Source organism: Zingiber officinale, chromosome 4B (assembly GCF_018446385.1).
Source record: "Zingiber officinale cultivar Zhangliang chromosome 4B, Zo_v1.1, whole genome shotgun sequence".
Classification (NCBI taxonomy): Eukaryota; Viridiplantae; Streptophyta; class Magnoliopsida; order Zingiberales; family Zingiberaceae; genus Zingiber; species Zingiber officinale.
The window spans coordinates 92256068-92274648 of NC_055993.1; the positions used below are offsets into that span (position 1 = coordinate 92256068).

Genomic DNA, 18581 nt, shown 5'->3' on the forward strand with positions numbered 1-18581 from the left:
TGTCCAAAAGAACTTTGGGAAAAGTTTTTGAAACTCCATGAAGAACCAAGAAAAGAAGAATCTAACTCTTCAATGGGCATCACTTCATCATCCGACTTTTCAATGGACATCACCTCGTCATCAAAGGAATTCGAGATCGAAGAGATCATCGACACAGTATTAGTAGTCGAATACCTACCCGAAGACGAAGTCACTTTTGAAAAGAGCATTGATGAAGGGGGAGTGTCTATCGACGAATGTGATATGGTAAGTCAGGTATGTAAGCTTCCTCCAGATCAACTGTATGAGTGTATTCAAATGCTAAGTAGATCTTTGTGTAAAACTAGATCTAAATATCTAAAATCAAAGGAAGAATATGAATGCCTATAGGAAAATTTTAACAAACTTAAGGATGAGAATGAAAAATTAAAAATCAACCAAAAAAATTGAAAAAGGACTATGTATGTTTAAATGATCACAATTCTAAAATATTTTAAGGGCTAAATTAGTATTTTCTATTTTACAAGGGTCAAATTAAAAAAATAATTAAAAATTATATACTAAAAAACTTTTGATAAATCCAATACATAGGAACTTATTTTGAGTTCCTAAAACATATTTAACTTGACTAAATTAATTTTTATGCATGTTTTAATTCTAATTTACCTTAATATGCTTAAAATTGTCTTCTAATTAACAAATAAATTATTTCATATCCCTTCTATTTAAAATTAATTAGATTTAATTTTTTTCTGGGAAGAAGAAATTTGTTACTTATTAGTAGAAAATTTCAGAATTTTTTACCATTAAATAATTTATTGTAAATTTCTTAGCAAAAATCATATTTTAAATTTTAAAAAAACATTGGAAGTTATTTTTATAAAAAATTATTTTTCTATGATAAAATATTAAATTCTCAGGAAAAATTTTCACTATTTTTTTACCATTATTTAATTTATTTTGAATTATTTATCAAAAATAATGCTCTTATAATTAAAAATTATCTAAACATTATATTTGAAAATTTTAATTTTTCTATAGATAAGCATGACATTTTCTAATATTCAAAAAAATATCCTGATTTTTAACTACCAGATCCTATTTTAAAGTAATTAATTTAGAAAATTTGTATTTCTGTTTAAATAATTGATCAAAATAAATATCCTTTTTTTATTTTGACCTCTCTGTTTATGTTGAATTTTTTTTTAATATTTTTCAAAACTGAAAAATAATTTTTAAATTATTTTTGATGAATCTAGTCTTTCATTATTAGAAATTTAGATATTCAAAAATAATTTTTGAAGTTGTTTCTCAAATTTAGGTATTGTTTAATCAAACTTAGAAAATTTCTTCAATTTTTTTTCTAAAATTAACCCTTATTTTTTTTTTTTTTAATGTAATCAAAAGGAGAGAAAAATTTAAGGGTTAAGGGGAGATAATTTTCAATATTTTACTTATACTTAATTTAAATATCTTACTGGTAATAATTGCCAAATTATTGTATTATTACAATAATTACTTTTTTTATTTTGATTAATCCTAACTTAACTTGGATTGATGCATATAAAAAAATAGGAGATTATAAGTACCCCGGATTGGTTTTGATATGATCAACCAAGTCAAGTTAGGTCTTGTTATGCTTTGATCCTTGTGTTTAAGTGTATAGGAACTTGGGAATATAAAAAAATCAAGCGGAAGACGCAGCTAGTAAGAAAGGTGGCATGGGAAGCGAGTCGACGGGTTCGGTGCATCCGAGGGACGAGGTGCTGCAGAAGAATATACCGGCGAATGAGAAGGAAGTGCACGACGCTTCCGAGGGATGAGAAATCGTAGTAGAAGACTACTCGAGGAGAAGCTCGGAGTTAGGTTCGGGTGAGCTTAAGTCTGAATGGTCGAAAAATCACCCAAGCGATTGGAATCGAAGCCGGATAAAGTCAACTTTGAGTTGACCTTGTCCAAGAGCTCGAACTACTTGGGCCTGGAGAGGGTTCCGACGCTCGGACTGTCTTGTTGCCGAACAAGCGTCTCATCGCTACAGATCACCTTTGGGACCACATCAGCAGCGATTCGAGCAATCGGACTAGTCCAGGCGCCCAGGAGTGGATAAATGGCTTATCACTCAGCCGTTGCGAAATGGATTGAGACGACGGTTTAGGCACCCGAGATCCACCACGTTAACAAACGATCACTTCGACCAATGAAACTATAAAAAGAGGTTTGGGGTTCGAGATTCATCAGAACACTGAGACGGTCATTTTCTTATTATGTAGTTTCTTTTATGAGCCTTTAATGTCCGTAAGAAGCTACTCCGCCCTCAATCAAAAGTCATTTAGTGATCTTACTTTGTCTTAGATTAACAACCTCTCCGATTATAAATTAAGTAAATCTTCTACCTCTTATTCTTTAATTTATGTTTATTTTTCTAACTACTTAATGTGTGTTCGTCTTTGCTAAACAAGAAAATAAAAGAAAGTATTAAAAAAAATTTTATAGGGCAATTGCCCCCCTCCTCTTACTGGCCGCACAAAGAGCTACATATATTTATATAAGTGTAGGAAGAAAAAGGTTGTGCTTTTTTGAGTGTATCTATTTGGTAGCTCTTTTGAAGTTACTTCAATTTAGTTTGCTATGCTGAGTAGGAATAGACAGCTACTGAGGAATTTTTGTGTGCTTTGTGTTTGTTGTTTCTTTATAACTTGGTACCAATTATTTTTACCCTGATGTCAGTCCTTGGTGTAGGAACTAGCCTTGCAGTTCTCAATACTTGGAACATGGGTGTGTTGGAGGACCCCATCTCAACCAAAGCATCGAAACTAGACCGAACCATGAAAACCGCTTATATTTTGTTGGTTTGACCGCAGCAAACCTTGTCGCATTCAGTTTCAAACTCAAAGACTCAACTTGAGATGAACCTTTTTCTCTGTACTTTCAGTTATTCATCTGCCCTATGTAATTGTCTTAGCTAACCAATGTGTTGCTATTTGACAGGCTCTTTGAAGTTACTTAAAGTTGCTAAAGATCGACGAGAAGAACCACCATAGCGAGTGGTGTTTTTAAGTTGTGTTTGTTTTTTCAGCATATCTGTTGTAGAATTTACACTCTGCACATGTTCTGCAGCGACTGAGACAAACCTGAAGAAAGAAGGGCATTTTCAGCAACAACTGAAACATACATATTTAGTAAGGTCATCTAATGTTTAGTTAGAGTTTCTAAATACCTATTCCATTCGCCATCACGATATCTATTCTGAGACGTCAATCTCATCATCTTGCGAGATGCCTGCAAAGTTCATGGAATCTGTGATTTCTCTAGTTAAAATTTAAGAAGTCAGTGTTAATTGCAAGGTGTAGCTCTTTTGTTATGTTTCTTCTAGCATGGAGGAGGTACAATTCCAATCACTACAAGAACCATCTCTCAATGAGATCTTGAGATCAAAGAAGGCAAAACTTTAGGATGTAAATCACTCGAAAGTCTTCTTCCAAGAAGGTTTCTGAGAGAAACACAAAGTAAAGAACTCAGACAGTTCAAAAAAAAAAACACTAAACCTATGCTAATCGCGTGATCTCCAACTAATTTGGTGTTTGATGGAGTTGGAATCACTTAAAGAGGATACGACTTTTGTCTAAGAAAGTGCAATGATCTGGATAGATATTTTTTCCGGTGTCATGGCTTTATCTACGTTGCTGATAGATTTTTCGAAGGTCGTTGTATCTTCTTTATCCACTGCCTCAAGCATTTGCTCTCAAGGTTACTAGCATTGCGATAATGACCAAAAACCCCCACCCTTTTGGAATCCTCTTTTTCTCTTTTTTTCCCCACTTGTCTTCCATGGCATAAAGCCATGGAGATAATATTCTTTTTTTTTTAATTATAATTTGATCAGCCTTGAAGGAGGTAGAGCCGTAGATGGGAAGAGTAAGTCAACACTCTCACTCTATCGTTGACTCACTCATTGGCTGCCGCTTTGTTTGGAATCGCAAATCCTCTACGCAACCGTTGATTCCAAAAGCCTAAAGCCCATCGGCCCGCCTTGGGTTTCGACCATTCACAAGGCCGACCGTCTCTCTCACACTTTTCGCCACGTGTCGTTTGCTAGATTCTCTGGCTCCTCTATCATCACTTATTAGGAGGCGAAGGCCGCCGCCAAATAATGCAACCCAACTCCAAGTGTCTTCTCGCACGTGCACGGGGGGTTGCATGATTACGGCGATCGGAAGCGCGCACCGTGTCTCCGCTGTGGTTCCCGCTCGATGATGGCCGGCTTCGGCAGCGTGCCCAAGTACGAGGGCGGCGGGATGGCGCGGGCGTGCGACGCGTGCCGGACGGCGCCGAGCGCGGTGTACTGCCGGGCGGACGCGGCGTTCCTGTGCGGCGGGTGCGACGCGCGGGTGCACGGGGCGAACCGCGTGGCGTCGCGGCATGAGCGCGTGTGGGTGTGCGAGGCGTGCGAGGTCGCGCCGGCGGCACTCGCCTGCCGCGCCGACGCCGCGGCTCTCTGCGTCGCCTGCGACGCCGAGGTCCACTCCGCCAACCCGCTCGCCCGCCGCCACCAGCGCGTCCCCATCCTCCCCATCCCCCTCCCCGCCACCGCCGGAACCACTTTCCTCTATCCGACTGAGGAGCTACACCGCCACAACTCCGAGGAGGATGAGGCGGAGTCATGGCTACTGATCAATACCGAGAATTGCGACAACCGTGGAGCCTTCTTCAGTAGCGATCAGATAGATGAATACTTGGATCTCGTCGGCTACAACAACAACGCTTGTAACGAGATCCACAATCAAGAGGAACAACAACTCCATCAGCAACAGAGTGAAGGCGTAGTTCCTTCGTCTCTTTGCTTAGAGACGCAACAGTTTCAGAAGCAAGAGATGGAGTATGAGGTCTCGAATTCCACTGCTGGTTTCAGCTACACTGCCAATTCCTCCAGCCACACCGTGAGTCATTCTGTCAAGTTATAGTGGATATCATCATCTTACTGGAAAGACGGAATCATGGGTATGTTTTCACATATTCTTGTTTCCTTCTTCATGGTAAGTAACGACTACATGATCTTAAGTTTTTCTGTGTTTCGATCAACTAAAAAGGATTGTCAGGATTTCACTCTGTTCTTAAGAACACCTGAAAGAAGTGAGGTTAAGTTCAATCATACTGCAAAGAGTGGAGAACACCTGAAACTCTCTTTAGTAGATGATGTAGATCAGAATTTAGAGTATGTGCTTAAAGTTTACCTGAAAGATCATTGAAATTCAAATTGCTACAGTTTGACTTTAAACATAATTGTGTTGGATACAATAGAACCCTCTTTTGATGTTGCAATTCTAAAAGCTCATTCTCAGGTGTCCTTCACATCCATGGATGCGAGTATTGCACCGTGCACCAGGATAACCGATATCCCAAACGCACACCGCTTTGTTAACTCAAAGGGACAGATCAAGCTGCTCCCATGCCCTCCCCTACCACGAATGGGATCTCAGTTTCCCATGGACAGGGAGGCCAAAGTGCTGAAATATAGAGAGAAGCGGAGGACTAGAAAATTCGAGAAGACCATAAGGTATGAGTTGAGGAAGACATATGCCGAGATGAGACCAAGAATCAAGGGACGTTTCGCCAAACAGTCAGATGCAGAACTTGAAATGGAACAGATGTTCTCTACTCCGGTGCCATCGTCAGATGGAAGCTATGGCATTGTGCCTTCTTTCTAGTGCTTGAAGGAGAGAATTTCATGTGTGTTTGCTAAAATTAGTAGAAGAGTCCAGTTAGTAGTACTAGCCAACTGTAAGCAAGATATTGCAAGACAGAGATAGTTAGTTATATGTATCTATAAGCCTGCTTTTAGTGTATCATTAGAAGTATCATATTAGATTCTAGCTAACACTAGTTTCTGAACCATGTGCAATTATTTGACTTCTAGAAAATGTTTTTTTTTTATAGTGTTTGGCTTTCTCACCTTTTAGCAAGCTGAAAATCAATTTCTAAAAAAATATATACTATCTATATGTTCTTTACATTGGTCTTAATAGAAGTTCCAAATCAACTTGATATTCTATCAAAAATTAATATAAGTCTATATTTTTCCTACTACTTTGCAGCACCAAACCAGTTGATGGAAATTTTGCGAGTTCAAGAAAATATTGCTTTTTCACAACCTATTTACCACAAGCGGTATTTAATGGCATAAAAAATGTACTATTCATAGATGGAATCGATAAACTGGAACAATTGCAACTAATTATTATCCAATTTAATCATCATAAACAGGATAGAGAGTCTCAGAGTTGCTACCAGGTCATCATGGTTGGTTCAGGTCCCTCTTATTTAAATAGAGGGAGCTCTGCCTGCTGGTGAATGCTGACTTTATACAAATGGGTGAAAAACCAGCGTAACCTTTTTGAAACTTGGCCAAGCCGAGATCAATAATATGTCTTAAAAGCTCGTGCTTCTCCACGAAAGGTTGTGCCGCAAACTGTTCAATTGGTATCCACTGCATAAGATCATGGAAAACATTTAAATGGCATTGAGAAAACGAATAGTAGCTTCAAATTTGCACAGACGAAACAGACATATGGACAAATTGTTTACTGAACATCCTTCCTTTTTGTTGATAGATATTCATAAATATAAATTTACACACACCAAATCAGCATGGTGTCTGAGCTGATGAATTCAAGAATGGAATGATGGCACCTGTGAAAACATCTTTTCATTTGCAAAGATTCTTGTAGCATCATATTTGTGTTGTTGTTATTGTACTTCTTCTTGTTACAATTTTGTCAGAATTAAGTGTGAATAAGATAATTCACGCCTATTGATTCATAATTCCATGACAGTTAAAATTGCTAAAGATATAATATAGATGTTTTATGCTATCAAATTCAATAATTGTAATTAAACGAAAATCTGGCAGTGCCGAATTATCAAAAAAGTTATTGTAGTTAAGTGGGAAATGCTGAAATACACCAAGTCTGACTTGAATGAATTAAGTTCTCAATTAGTCACCAGGCAATTGAAATATATCTAATTTGAATCACGGTACAATGCAGAGTTCAATAGAGGTTGCAACATCTTCAAACAAATTTTAAAGCTTCCATTTCCTTTTCATTACATTTACTTTTTTCTCAACTAAAGAGAATCATGGATTGTGAAGCGCCATTTTTTTCCATAGGAATCGGTACAAGTTTGACCAGAAAAAAATCTTGTGATATCTGTGAAAATATTGCCAGATCTTTTAAAAAATGTCACTAAAATACACCAAAAACATGGAAGAGAAGGATCAATTTACTATTTCTCTTTCAAAATAATGTACATATACTAATTTCAATTAGATCAGAAAGTATGATTACGCATTTCCTTCTATTCGCATGTTAACCCACAAGACCTCAATTGTATTACCTCAGCAGCCTCAACCTCTGAATCTTGCTTCTTGATATCTGATGAAATGGGGTGCAACATGCAGATGAAGAATAAATCCGACTTGTCAAAGAAAGATTTGTGGCATTGCCTGGAAATTAAAGAACAAAAAAATTGAATTTGACTTTATCCATGGATTAAAACATTACTTGTTTCAATAAGTATTTTGCACACTTCAAGTAACAAGAAAAAACTAGAAAAGTCTAATAAGATCATGTATTAAAAATATCAAAACATACTAGAGTGATATAATATTATATGATTCCAAAAATTAACAGAGGATGAGATATAGCCCTTTCTTATGTTAAGCCAACTTGCACTGACCCTGGTACCGCTATTCTATTTCCATAAACACCTTTAACATAGAGAAAAGTAAATAAGCTTTTTTGCAAGAAAACAAGCAAAAAAAACAGACAATTAACTTAGAACTGTTACTCCCTTGAAACAAAAATGAGTAATACATCTAAGTTGCAAAAGTTTATTAAAGTATAGTTTAAAGGAAACAAGTCAATGCTGCAGTGTAACACGTTTATCTAGAAGTATACCTGAATGCAAGTACTTCAATGAACTCAGTGTCAATCTGCCAAATGTAGGACACCGTTAGCCATATTTATTTCATTAGAAATTGAAATCAAAAGAAAGTCCAATAAATGTGTTCTGGGTGGGCATACTCCTGTCTCTTCTTTGACTTCCCTTACTGCCCCAGCAAATATATCTTCACCCTGGTGAAATAGGAAAAACTTAATAAAAATGAGCAAAGAATACAAGAGAATTATAGTAGATTTTCTAAGAAGTCCTACTGGATCTACTACTCCTGTAGGAAACTTCCATACACCTGATCCACGGAACTTGCCACTCTTTTCCTGGACTGCAAGAACCTTATCCAAATTGCAATATCCATATCAAGTTGAGGTCATATAGCAAGAACAACTTCACATGATGCTAGAAGCTTACAGCTTAGCAAAATCTACAGCAATAAGGATAACGATTCAAAAATACTTTGTTATTAACATTTTATAATTGAATAATTTCTTTTCAAAACCCAAGGGGAAAATTGCAAATATTTTAACTATATACAAATATAGTAATTTGAATATATTCCTAGAAATTTTAATCTAGAAATTTTATCACAGTAAAACATGAAATTATATAATGAGCATAAGCAACAACAGTGTCATAACTTTGAACATCATATAATGCTTTGAAACTTGAACAATGATAAATATCTTTTTCAATTTTTCTATTTATTAAATTTATTTACAATTTTGGCATAAGTCAAAGGAGAAGAAGAGAAAACAAATATAGAAACAAGAGATAATTTAGATATGTGACTTTCCTAAACATCAAAAGTTTGACTTATGTTTCCTTAAATTTGTCATTGTTCACCGGTTTAACTTACGCTAGTTGCATAAATTTGTAGATCAAGAAGAAAACATATGAAATATTAAATTTGGTAATTTCAATTATGCTGTTTCCTAATTTTTAGGATAATTATGTATTTTCCCCTAATTTAAACAATGAGTAACCTAACAATGAAAATTTTGATCTGATGGCCCTTTGGTTATGTTATCAAGGGTACTATAAAACAGAAATGCAAGTTATGGGTATAAGAGGAATTTTACTTCTCTTTTGTCATTCATGACAAAAGCACCAACACCCACACGATGTGTAGCATTCACTGGTAATGTATTTTGAGTTGCAGGTATCCAATATACAAGCATTAAATAATTTGGCTCAGCATGGTGATATCGAAATCCCTCCTGCAACATGACAACCAACTAAATCAAGTTTCAAAAATACAAACAATAAATAAAAAACAATATAATGCATCTTTACAGTATCACATAAAGTATGCCTTGGAAGAAATAAATCAAATTGCATGAAGATTCTGTAGCGAGTTTATGCCTATTTAGTATCTATATGCTTTTTGAGATAAGGAGCGCACACCAAGACCAAAAGACTAGACAAAATTGAAGCGTGAAATACCAATTAGAGATAATCCATGTAAAAGCATTCCAACTATTCTATTCAGGTTGGATACAGGTATTCAACAAAATATGATCTAAGTATTCAACATACTATGACATCAAGTGAGAAAATGGGATCAAGGGAATTAGGTTTATGACATCGCATGCCCATACCCTAAGTTACTAGGACTCAGGTACGAGTATCTGACATACATATGGATCTATGTCTGACATGACTATTTTTGAAATTTTTTACACATGATCAATAGAAATATCAACTGTCCACTTGCAATATCGGGTATTTGAGTATCGGATACCTAATACGGGTGTGGAGGAGTCAGATGAAGCGTCCAAGTGCTAGAATTCATAACAAGGTCATATCTTGTCAGAATGAGTATAGCTAAGGCAATCATAGAGTCTGATAAGTTATAAGCATTGCAGCATAATGTAGATTAGTAATAGTTACCTCAACAGTGGGTTGAACAAGACTTGCAAGTTCAATTGGCAATTTGATCCACACACCTCTCTTTTCCTGAGGAATACAAGTCAAACTATTTGTAAAAGATGCATAGATGTATCTTATCCTACAAACATAATTAAAAGAATCTGTATGCAATTAAAGAATAACAAGAGTCCTAATTTTAGGATCAAGATAGAATTCACTTCCATTTTAGAGCCATTATGCTCAAGGTTTTGAGCTTGATAATTTATCAAGGTTCACCAGAAATTTTGTCTTCTGATCTAGGAGTACTTTGTAAGTCTTAAAAATTTAATTAAATTACTTTTCCTTAAAAAAACATGGCTGGGACACAGTTTCTGTCACTAAACATTTGCATCCCACGGGCTAACAAATTTTGTACAGTGAGAGTTTTGTAGCATTCTTTTACCTCATTCAAACTGTCTAGGCATCTCTAATTTATATTACATCAGCAAACTGCATTTAGATGTATTATCCAAAAATGTTTCAATAATATTCGGGTCTAATATTATTAAATAATAAAATAACAAAGTCCAAGGAAATAAATTGGTTGTTGATCAATTTCAGATCATTAATTACCAATTATTCTTATTATAACAATAATAATCAATATTTAGTGCTTAGCATCGTATCTCTCAAGCATATAGATTTGGAATAGAGGGAAAAATGACTCCTTAAAACTCACAAACTGAGCACCTGTTGCCTCCAAATTTCCAAGGATGCTCTTAACAAAGATACGTAAGTTCTCGAGTCCATTTGATCTTTCACCTCAACAACAACACCTCCATGATCATCATTGGTAGCATGTAGTACTTCAACTTGTTCTCCTTGGGTAGCAAATGCTGAAGTCATAAAAGATTGATTTTTTTTACTGAATAAAGACCATGTGACAGGTTGGCTTCCAGTTCTACCAGTGAGATCTGATAGGATGTCAACAAAATCAATAAAATGATCAAGATTTAACTGAATCTCATGATATTTAAAAACTGAGTCCAGACAATGATGAACTTAGTGCAGAATAAATAAATACAGAAAACAATAACATTTTCTCGAGTCGACCAAGGATTCAGTCAAATTGAGAAGCATGAGTTACAAACACTGTTTTGAAAGGCAATAGATGCAATTAGGGGTTATGAGGCAGTAAATTGTAAGGCACAGGCTCAAACCTCAGGCGTTGCCTAGGAAAAGTGATATATAATTTGATTACATCATCAGGCAGTAAATTGTAAGGCACAGGCTCAAGCTTCAGGTGTTGCCTAGGAGAAGTGATATATAATTTGATTACATCATCTATACGATCTATATGTGCAATATATTTGCATGTAATATAACCTATGTATAAGATGTAAAGTCACACACTTACATAACACATAAAAGTTAAAACCACTGCATAATCAAAATCTCTACTATTGTAATCATGTCCATAAAATACCAAAGAATCTCATTACTGATAACTATCAGTATCAACATCATTAATTATGCTAAAAAAATAAATTATCAAAAGAAATACAGACATTATACTTCTTAAGCAAAACTTCAGAGTTCTTAGTCATTCTAGCTTCCTCATTTTTTTCTTCTTTGCCACATGCAGAAGATAATATCAAGTTACAATTGGCAGCCAAAAATTGAATATTAGAAAATTACATAAAAGACACAGGATATGATGCAGAAAATTTTAGGGAGATCTAAATTTTTGTTTTCAAAAGTTGATCCTTGTTTAGGAGAATAAGTTGTTTTCAAGAGTAGATTATTCATTTACCATGTTTGTGGTGAATAGTTTAGTTATTTACAAATTAGGTTAATGTTAGGACATTTCGAAGACTTCTATTCTTCTTCTGTCATCATCTTAAGTTGTAATTAAACCTGTTCTCTTTGTGAGTTTTGGTTTTACCAAGTGTTGGATCGATAAAATAAAGAGAGAATTTAAATTTTATTATTGAATTACATGTTTTACTCCAGGGCATGTACCTCAGTGCTTTCCTTTTCCCAAGTAAAGTTTCCTTTCCTCAACTACTAAGGGCACTATCTAAAAACATAGGTTTTGAGAGTAGCCACAAAAAACCCAGTGCAATTGAGACACAAGACTCCCTCTTCAACTGCTTCAATCTGAGAACTACCATCAATCCAGGGTAGCATATTTTTTGGTCAAAGAAAAGAAAAACCACAGATACCCCTCAACAATCATCTCATTTTCTAGAGAAGATTTGATGACAATTATCTAACCTTTATTTATTTATTCATTTGATGTGTATGCCCAAAATTGGTTATGGCATGCATAGAAATAGCCACCATGTTACATGGAGAAGCACTCAAACAACAATTCAAGCGGATAGTGTAAATGGAATAATTCAATTGCTATATGCTAAGACTATTTGTAATGCATTTCCAGTTGATTAACAAATGCAATTTTCATTCTACCTAATAAGTTGACTAATCAGGTAGAGGTGTCTTAATTTTTATTTTTCCTTTTTTTTTCATTCCATTAAGTGATCTTGGTGCCACATACTTTTTCAGGTCATCGATGTGCTTTTGTGTGAAGAGGCAGCGAAGAAAGGTTGTCGCCTTTTAGTTGAGTCGGCGTGGTATATAATCAGTAGGAAAGTCAAGAAACACGCAAATGCATCATCGAACACGGAAATGAAACTATACAAAGTGAGAAATCGGAAGGGATGACCTTTGGCGGAGCTAATCCGAGAAGAAAGGGGCTGCCGCAGGGAACTGGGCGTTCTGCGAGAAGCCGGCGAGGAAAAGCGGAACAAGCATCGGGTAATTGAGGAGTAGAGACCAACCGCATCGAATTGGAGCATCGGAAGGCGACATCTTTGCATCGCTGGAGCCGGTCTGCAAGAGAGCGGGAGCTCCACGGCAGCGGAGAGAAACGCGGCCAAGGTTAGGCGACGTGGAAAATTACGAAGCTTCCCTATTAGGACATAACATAGCACCGGAGCTATGTTCTAAGAATCCAAACGAACTTGCCCTGAGGCCGTAAACAAGCTAGCTGGGTGTTCAACTTGTTTAATAAAATAATTAAATCAAGTGAATTTAAAAAAGAATTAAGTCTTTCGTATAATTATTTAAGTTTAACTTAATTAACTTGTTATGAGTTTGAACTTATTGGTTTATATATTATCGGATTTCAATTCAAGTTTAACTTGAGTTTAGTTCGTTTAGATGTTATTAAATTCTTCATTCAAACTTATTTGAAATTTTTATTTGTTTGATTAATTATTGAGTTTGATAATTTAAATTTATTTATTTATTTTATTTTATTTATTTAACATGTTGATAAGAATTTTTATTAGTGAACATGATTCGTGAACATTGTTCATAAATATTAACAAGCTGAACACCTATATATTTAAATTTATTTGTTTAATTTAATGAGTTATTCAAAATTATTTATTTAATTAATCTGGTATATATTGAACAAATATAAACAAACTTTTATCAAGATAAACACTAAATTTATTCACAAATATTTAGTTCATTTATAACTTTACATGCCCTTGGGCAATCATTAGCCCTCCAGTGGATAATCAGATTCGAGTCTTGCTATGATACATTTCTCACTTCTGAATTTATCACGATGACTTATGAGAAATTTCTTGGACCTATTCCATCATCTCCAAAATTAATCTATTAGAAGGATTAAATATTTTTTTGCTTTCCCAATATACCACTGTAAGTCATTTACTCTGTTATTATTTACAACTACTATTGTACTGATATAATTAACTATTAAAATTAATAAGTATGAGTATTTAAATAAATAATTAAAATATAAATAAATTAAATTGATTATAAATTGTACGATTAGATTTTTTAAAAATAATTTATAAATTTTGAAAAAAAAATTTAAATACAATGTTTATTGTTGAATTTTTCTAGTTATTATCACTATCACATATTAAATTTTTAGACCTCTAGGATTCGATATAGACTAAAATATTTACAGTCAAAAGTTCTTTCAAGATTGTTTGATGGCGCTGAAATAGTGCTGATTAAATTTGGGATCTTGAAATCGTTACAAACCCTTGAAATAAATATTTTATTTTATATATATATATATACATATATAATGATTAAATATTATACCAAATTGAATAATCTAAATTAGTTATTAAGAAATTCCATAATTTCAACCAAAATCTCATTTATTATGAAAAATATTTGTAGCACATAATTCACCCATAAAATATTTTGTTTGACACATTAATAACAATCCGTTCTTCACCCACCTTTTCCAAGTATATCATAATATCATTGAAAAGTTTCCCTACAAAATACATAATAGCATATTGTTTCTACAAACAGTAAAATACCGAATTATTAAAATACTATAAATAAAAAATAAATACTATAAATAAAAAAATAAAAATAAAGTTAAACATACTTATTCATAATTTTCTAAGATAAAATTAAGAAACTGTGTAAGATGACCACCAAATTCTATACTTTGTGGTAATGCAACCATTTTAGCAATAACATCTCGAAAAAATAAACAAATATCATAAGTTATAATAAAAAATATTAAATCAATTAATCATGAAAGACAAAAAATAAATTAACATAATAAAAAGTATGATCTCATCAATATGCGTTCTTCAGTTCACTAAAGGACTTATGTTCATACATCATAGATGAAAACGTATCATTAAAAACTTCAAATAAAAACTTTTTTTTTTGATAAAATTAATTTGGTATTTGTTTGTTATTGTCTTATATTCTTTATGACAATGATATTTTTTATAACAAATACATGACCTTCTTTAAGAATTGGTTTTGCTCTCTCCATAATCAAACCTTTTATTGACATATACATGACCTTCTTTTATTTTGTATGTGTTCAACTTAAAAAAAATATATAGACATAGTAAATATTAGTAAAAATGTAAAATAAAAATATAAAATTATAATTAATATAACTCTTTATTATGAAAGATACATTCCAAGCTAAAACTTCTTTTATTTCCATATGGAGTTTAGTTAATATCCTTTAAACAGAGTCATTTTTTATGTATTGGTATTAAATCATGTGATGGAACTAAATCTAAAAATGCAATTTATATTTTTCATGTCTCCATATTATTAGATATATTTATAGAAAAATGAAGTTACAGATAAAATATTTACTTTGTTAACACCGATTTGTAAATAATTATTAACTATATATTTATTTTTAATAATTAAACATTAAAACTTTCTATAATTAAACATTTAAAAACAAAATATAATCAAATAATATATTCTAAGGAATTTTATTAGACATCTCTAATGTTATTGTTAGGTATATTTATAAAAATCAAAGGCACAAATAAATATTAGTTTATTGACAGAAATTTAGAAAGAAATTATTAATTAATTATATATCCATTTTTAATAATAAAAAATTAGAGTTACAAATAAATATTTACTTTATTAATGATGATTTAAAAAGAAAGTGTTAATTAATGATATATCTATTTTTAATAATCAAACATTTGAAATTTTCTATATATATATATATATATATAGATTTCATGTTTTCATATTATTAGATTTATTTATATAAAATGAAGTTACAAATAAAATATTTTAAAGAAATTATTAATAATATATTTATTTTTAATAATTAAACATTTAAAGCTTTCTATAATCCAACATTAATAAATTTTAATAATCAAACATTTAAAATTTTCTATAATTAAATATTAATAATTTTTAATAAGCAAACATTTAAACGTAAAATATAATCAAATATTAATAATATATCCTAAGGAATTTTAGCCAACAATTCTATTTTAAGTGTATTTATATAACTTAAAGTAACAAATAAATATTACTTTATTGATCGAAATTTAAAAGGAAGTATTAATTAATAATATATATATATATATATATATATATATATATATATATATATATATATATATTTAATAATCAAATAAAATTGAAGTCACATGTAAATATTATAATAATTTGAAAAAAAATAATTAATAGTATATATATTTTTAATAATCAAATATTTAAAATTTTCTATAAAATTTCTAATATATAATAGTAAGTTCAACTTTCCTTTCAAATTTATCATTATTTTTTTAAAAAAAATATTTAATGTATAAAGAAGAGTAATTTAATGAGCAGGCCGTTGATGCAGTGAGTCCCAATTTTGATGAACAGTTAACTTAGGCACAGTTGATGGACAGCTCACTAGTGATTAGAGATGAGTAAATATTTGATTAAATTAAATTAACACCGACTGAACATATAATGATTAGTTCAATTAATTCAGAAATTACTTTTTTTAAAATATTAATTTAATTAGTTCAGTTTCGATTTTGAGAATTAAAATTTAGTTAAAATGATATTTTCAATTTAACAAAACTTTTAAAATAGTTATTTAAATTTTTAAAATAGTTTTAATCAAAGTTTAACCATTCCATTATTTAAAATAGTTTAACCGAACTAGTTTAATTTTTAAAATAGTTTAAAAATTATCAGGGTTATTTTAATAATAATAATAATAGTTTAACCAAACTTTGGTTATTTAAATTTTAATGAAAATTCAGTTATTTCAGTCAAAAATTGAATTAACCAATGTTGATTGGTTCAGTCGGTTCGATTTTTTTTTTGAAAATTTGATCGATTTGAAAAAAGTTCTGTTTGTTCGATTTCAATTTAATCGATTTGGTCGATTCGAGTTTAAACTGATTGCTCAACCTTACTTGTGACGGATGAGAAACTCGAATGAGATCGAATTGGTCATTAGGAAAAAAGACAAATTGGTCATCTCAAGAACTTCTACAAGATCAAATGAGTCACATAGAATTACTAGCTGAACTAAAAAATAATTCTTGAAATAAATTTGAATTTGAATTTAATTTTATCTTTTAATTAAATTAGTGAGAATGAATCTCCATACCGAAAAACAATTTCATCTTTCAACATTCCATAAATCAAACTTAAGAGAACATGAGGAATCTAAAATTTGAAAAAATAACCAATCCCACATATGGAAAAGGTCAAATGAACTAAAAGGAAAGAAATCTATAAACCCTAGAATCTACCAATGGAAAACTTTTCCTCTTGGACTCCAATGTAGGTAGAGCCATCCTACTCTAAGATAGGGCCGGTACATAAGGTTCCACCTCCAACGGGACCCATTTTTTTTAATGTTTTTTTAAATAAATGCTAAATGATAATGAAACCTTCATTGAAAAAAATAAATTAAAAAGGTAGGTTCCATTTTTTTTTTAAATTGTCATATATTTGTTAAAATAAATACTACCAAAATAATATCATTGTTAAAAAAAATTAAATTAAAACGATCTAATTATAAATTTTAAAATATTATAGATTTTGTTTTGTAAAAGTGTTTAAAAGACAAGAAAGTATACTTGTTTTTTTCCTTCTTGACTGATATTTTATTATTTCTATCTTTCTAAATCCTAAATCTCTAAATATAAATTTAGTTTATGTGTTTTCTTAATAAAATTATTTTTATAGTATCGATTTTATTATTTTTTATATAATATAAAGAGCCTATTTTATTTTTATTTTGCACTGAATCTTTTAAAATTTAGGGTCGACTTTGAATGTAGTCATGTGAAATGATCGAGAGAATAGGGGAATCAGCAATTCATAAGAACTTGCCTTTTAGAAAGGTCGCTGAGCAACCCGAGGAAGAAGGGTCGGCCATCGGGGGATTCGGGCGTCGAGGCCTCCTTGAGACGGAGGGTGCCCCTGATCTTGTGAAAGCCATCGAAGTTGAAGAGAAGCCTGACGAGAAGGATCACGAGCAAGAGGAGGAAGCAAAGGCAGCAGGACTTGAACAACATGGCGCAGGTGGCATAAAAAGCGGCAAGTCTTTTGGATCTTCGAGACTGATAGGGTGATCTATATGTGCATGCTAAATCCCAAATAAATTTAATTTTGCTATTTTAAGGGAGTTTAAACATTATTTTATATTTTTTATTTCCAATTACCCAATTAATTCTAGTGACGATTGACTCATTCTTAAAAAAGTTTTCTACCAATTTCAAGATAAATCATGAAAATACTATAATAAAATTGTCGGCAGTGGACCCTATAATTTTCGTCGTCCCTGTAAATATTATTTGTCACACCTCAAGGGTAAAGTTGACCAACGAAAATGGGATAACACCTCCCCTATAGCAATGATATATGAAACCAGTATATAATGCCACAAGGCTACTCATAAGCCATCAGCAGCCCACACAACTGGATATAAAACACAACCACGCAGTTATATACATAGCTCACACGGCTGGAACATACACAGCGGAAGTCACAGAATAACCAATTCAAAATCGTAAAACAACTAACTACAAGTCGGCCCGGCTTGACACAACCACATCAACACAATTACAGGAAATCACAAAACTAAACTCAATATAAAAGATACATATACACGAACAAGTCCAAAGTCAATAATGCAAAAGAAAGTAATAATAGAAGAAGTCACTCGATGTGATATGGGACTAGCCAATAAGATCTCCAGGCGACTCCATAAATCCTTTACCTACTACCTGGCGAAGGAAAACCAATTTATGGGATGGTGAGTATGAGACTCAGAGGGTAATAGACAGATAGTGCATAAATATAATAAAGAACTAGATATACAAATGTATACAGTCTCATAGGGAAAAATAGCAGATACTACAGTGATATTATAATAAATGTCTATACTAAACTCATATCATAGGATAGTAATAGAAAGTCAGGAGTAGTAAAGATCTGCTACAGCA

General features: G+C 32.2%; 2 protein-coding genes across 2 annotated transcripts; one reads left to right on the plus strand and one right to left on the minus strand.

Annotated features, from left to right (window-relative positions):
* Positions 1-2793: 2793 nt before the first annotated feature.
* LOC121975531 (nudix hydrolase 2-like) lies at positions 2794-12819 on the minus strand. The gene is made up of 11 exons (XM_042527237.1): positions 12509-12819; positions 10531-10754; positions 9823-9888; positions 9012-9149; positions 8190-8267; positions 8061-8111; positions 7935-7969; positions 7372-7480; positions 6265-6463; positions 3197-3258; positions 2794-3110 (listed from the first exon to the last, which is right to left on the minus strand). Exons 1-9 carry the CDS (start codon positions 12660-12662, stop codon positions 6272-6274), a joined length of 1047 nt encoding a protein of 348 aa, XP_042383171.1. The 5' UTR covers positions 12663-12819; the 3' UTR covers positions 2794-3110; positions 3197-3258; positions 6265-6271.
* LOC121975530 (zinc finger protein HD1-like) lies at positions 3969-5910 on the plus strand. Its single transcript, XM_042527236.1, has 2 exons — positions 3969-4916; positions 5319-5910. Exons 1-2 carry the CDS (start codon positions 4230-4232, stop codon positions 5682-5684), a joined length of 1053 nt encoding a protein of 350 aa, XP_042383170.1. The 5' UTR covers positions 3969-4229; the 3' UTR covers positions 5685-5910.
* Positions 12820-18581: the final 5762 nt, after the last annotated feature.

Excerpts from the sequence above, each read along its gene's own strand:
- LOC121975530 (XM_042527236.1), top strand. The coding sequence starts at position 4,230 with ATGATGGCCGGCTTCGGCAGCGTGCCCAAGTACGAGGGCGGCGGGATG. Across the intron at positions 4,917-5,318 it reads CCAATTCCTCCAGCCACACC|GTGTCCTTCACATCCATGGA; the intron begins GTGAGTCATTCT and ends GCTCATTCTCAG.
- LOC121975531 (XM_042527237.1), bottom strand. The coding sequence starts at position 12,662 with ATGCAAAGATGTCGCCTTCCGATGCTCCAATTCGATGCGGTTGGTCTC. Across the intron at positions 10,755-12,508 it reads TCGGATTAGCTCCGCCAAAG|ATCTCACTGGTAGAACTGGA; the intron begins GTCATCCCTTCC and ends ACATCCTATCAG. Across the intron at positions 7,970-8,060 it reads AAGTCAAAGAAGAGACAGGA|ATTGACACTGAGTTCATTGA; the intron begins GTATGCCCACCC and ends TACATTTGGCAG.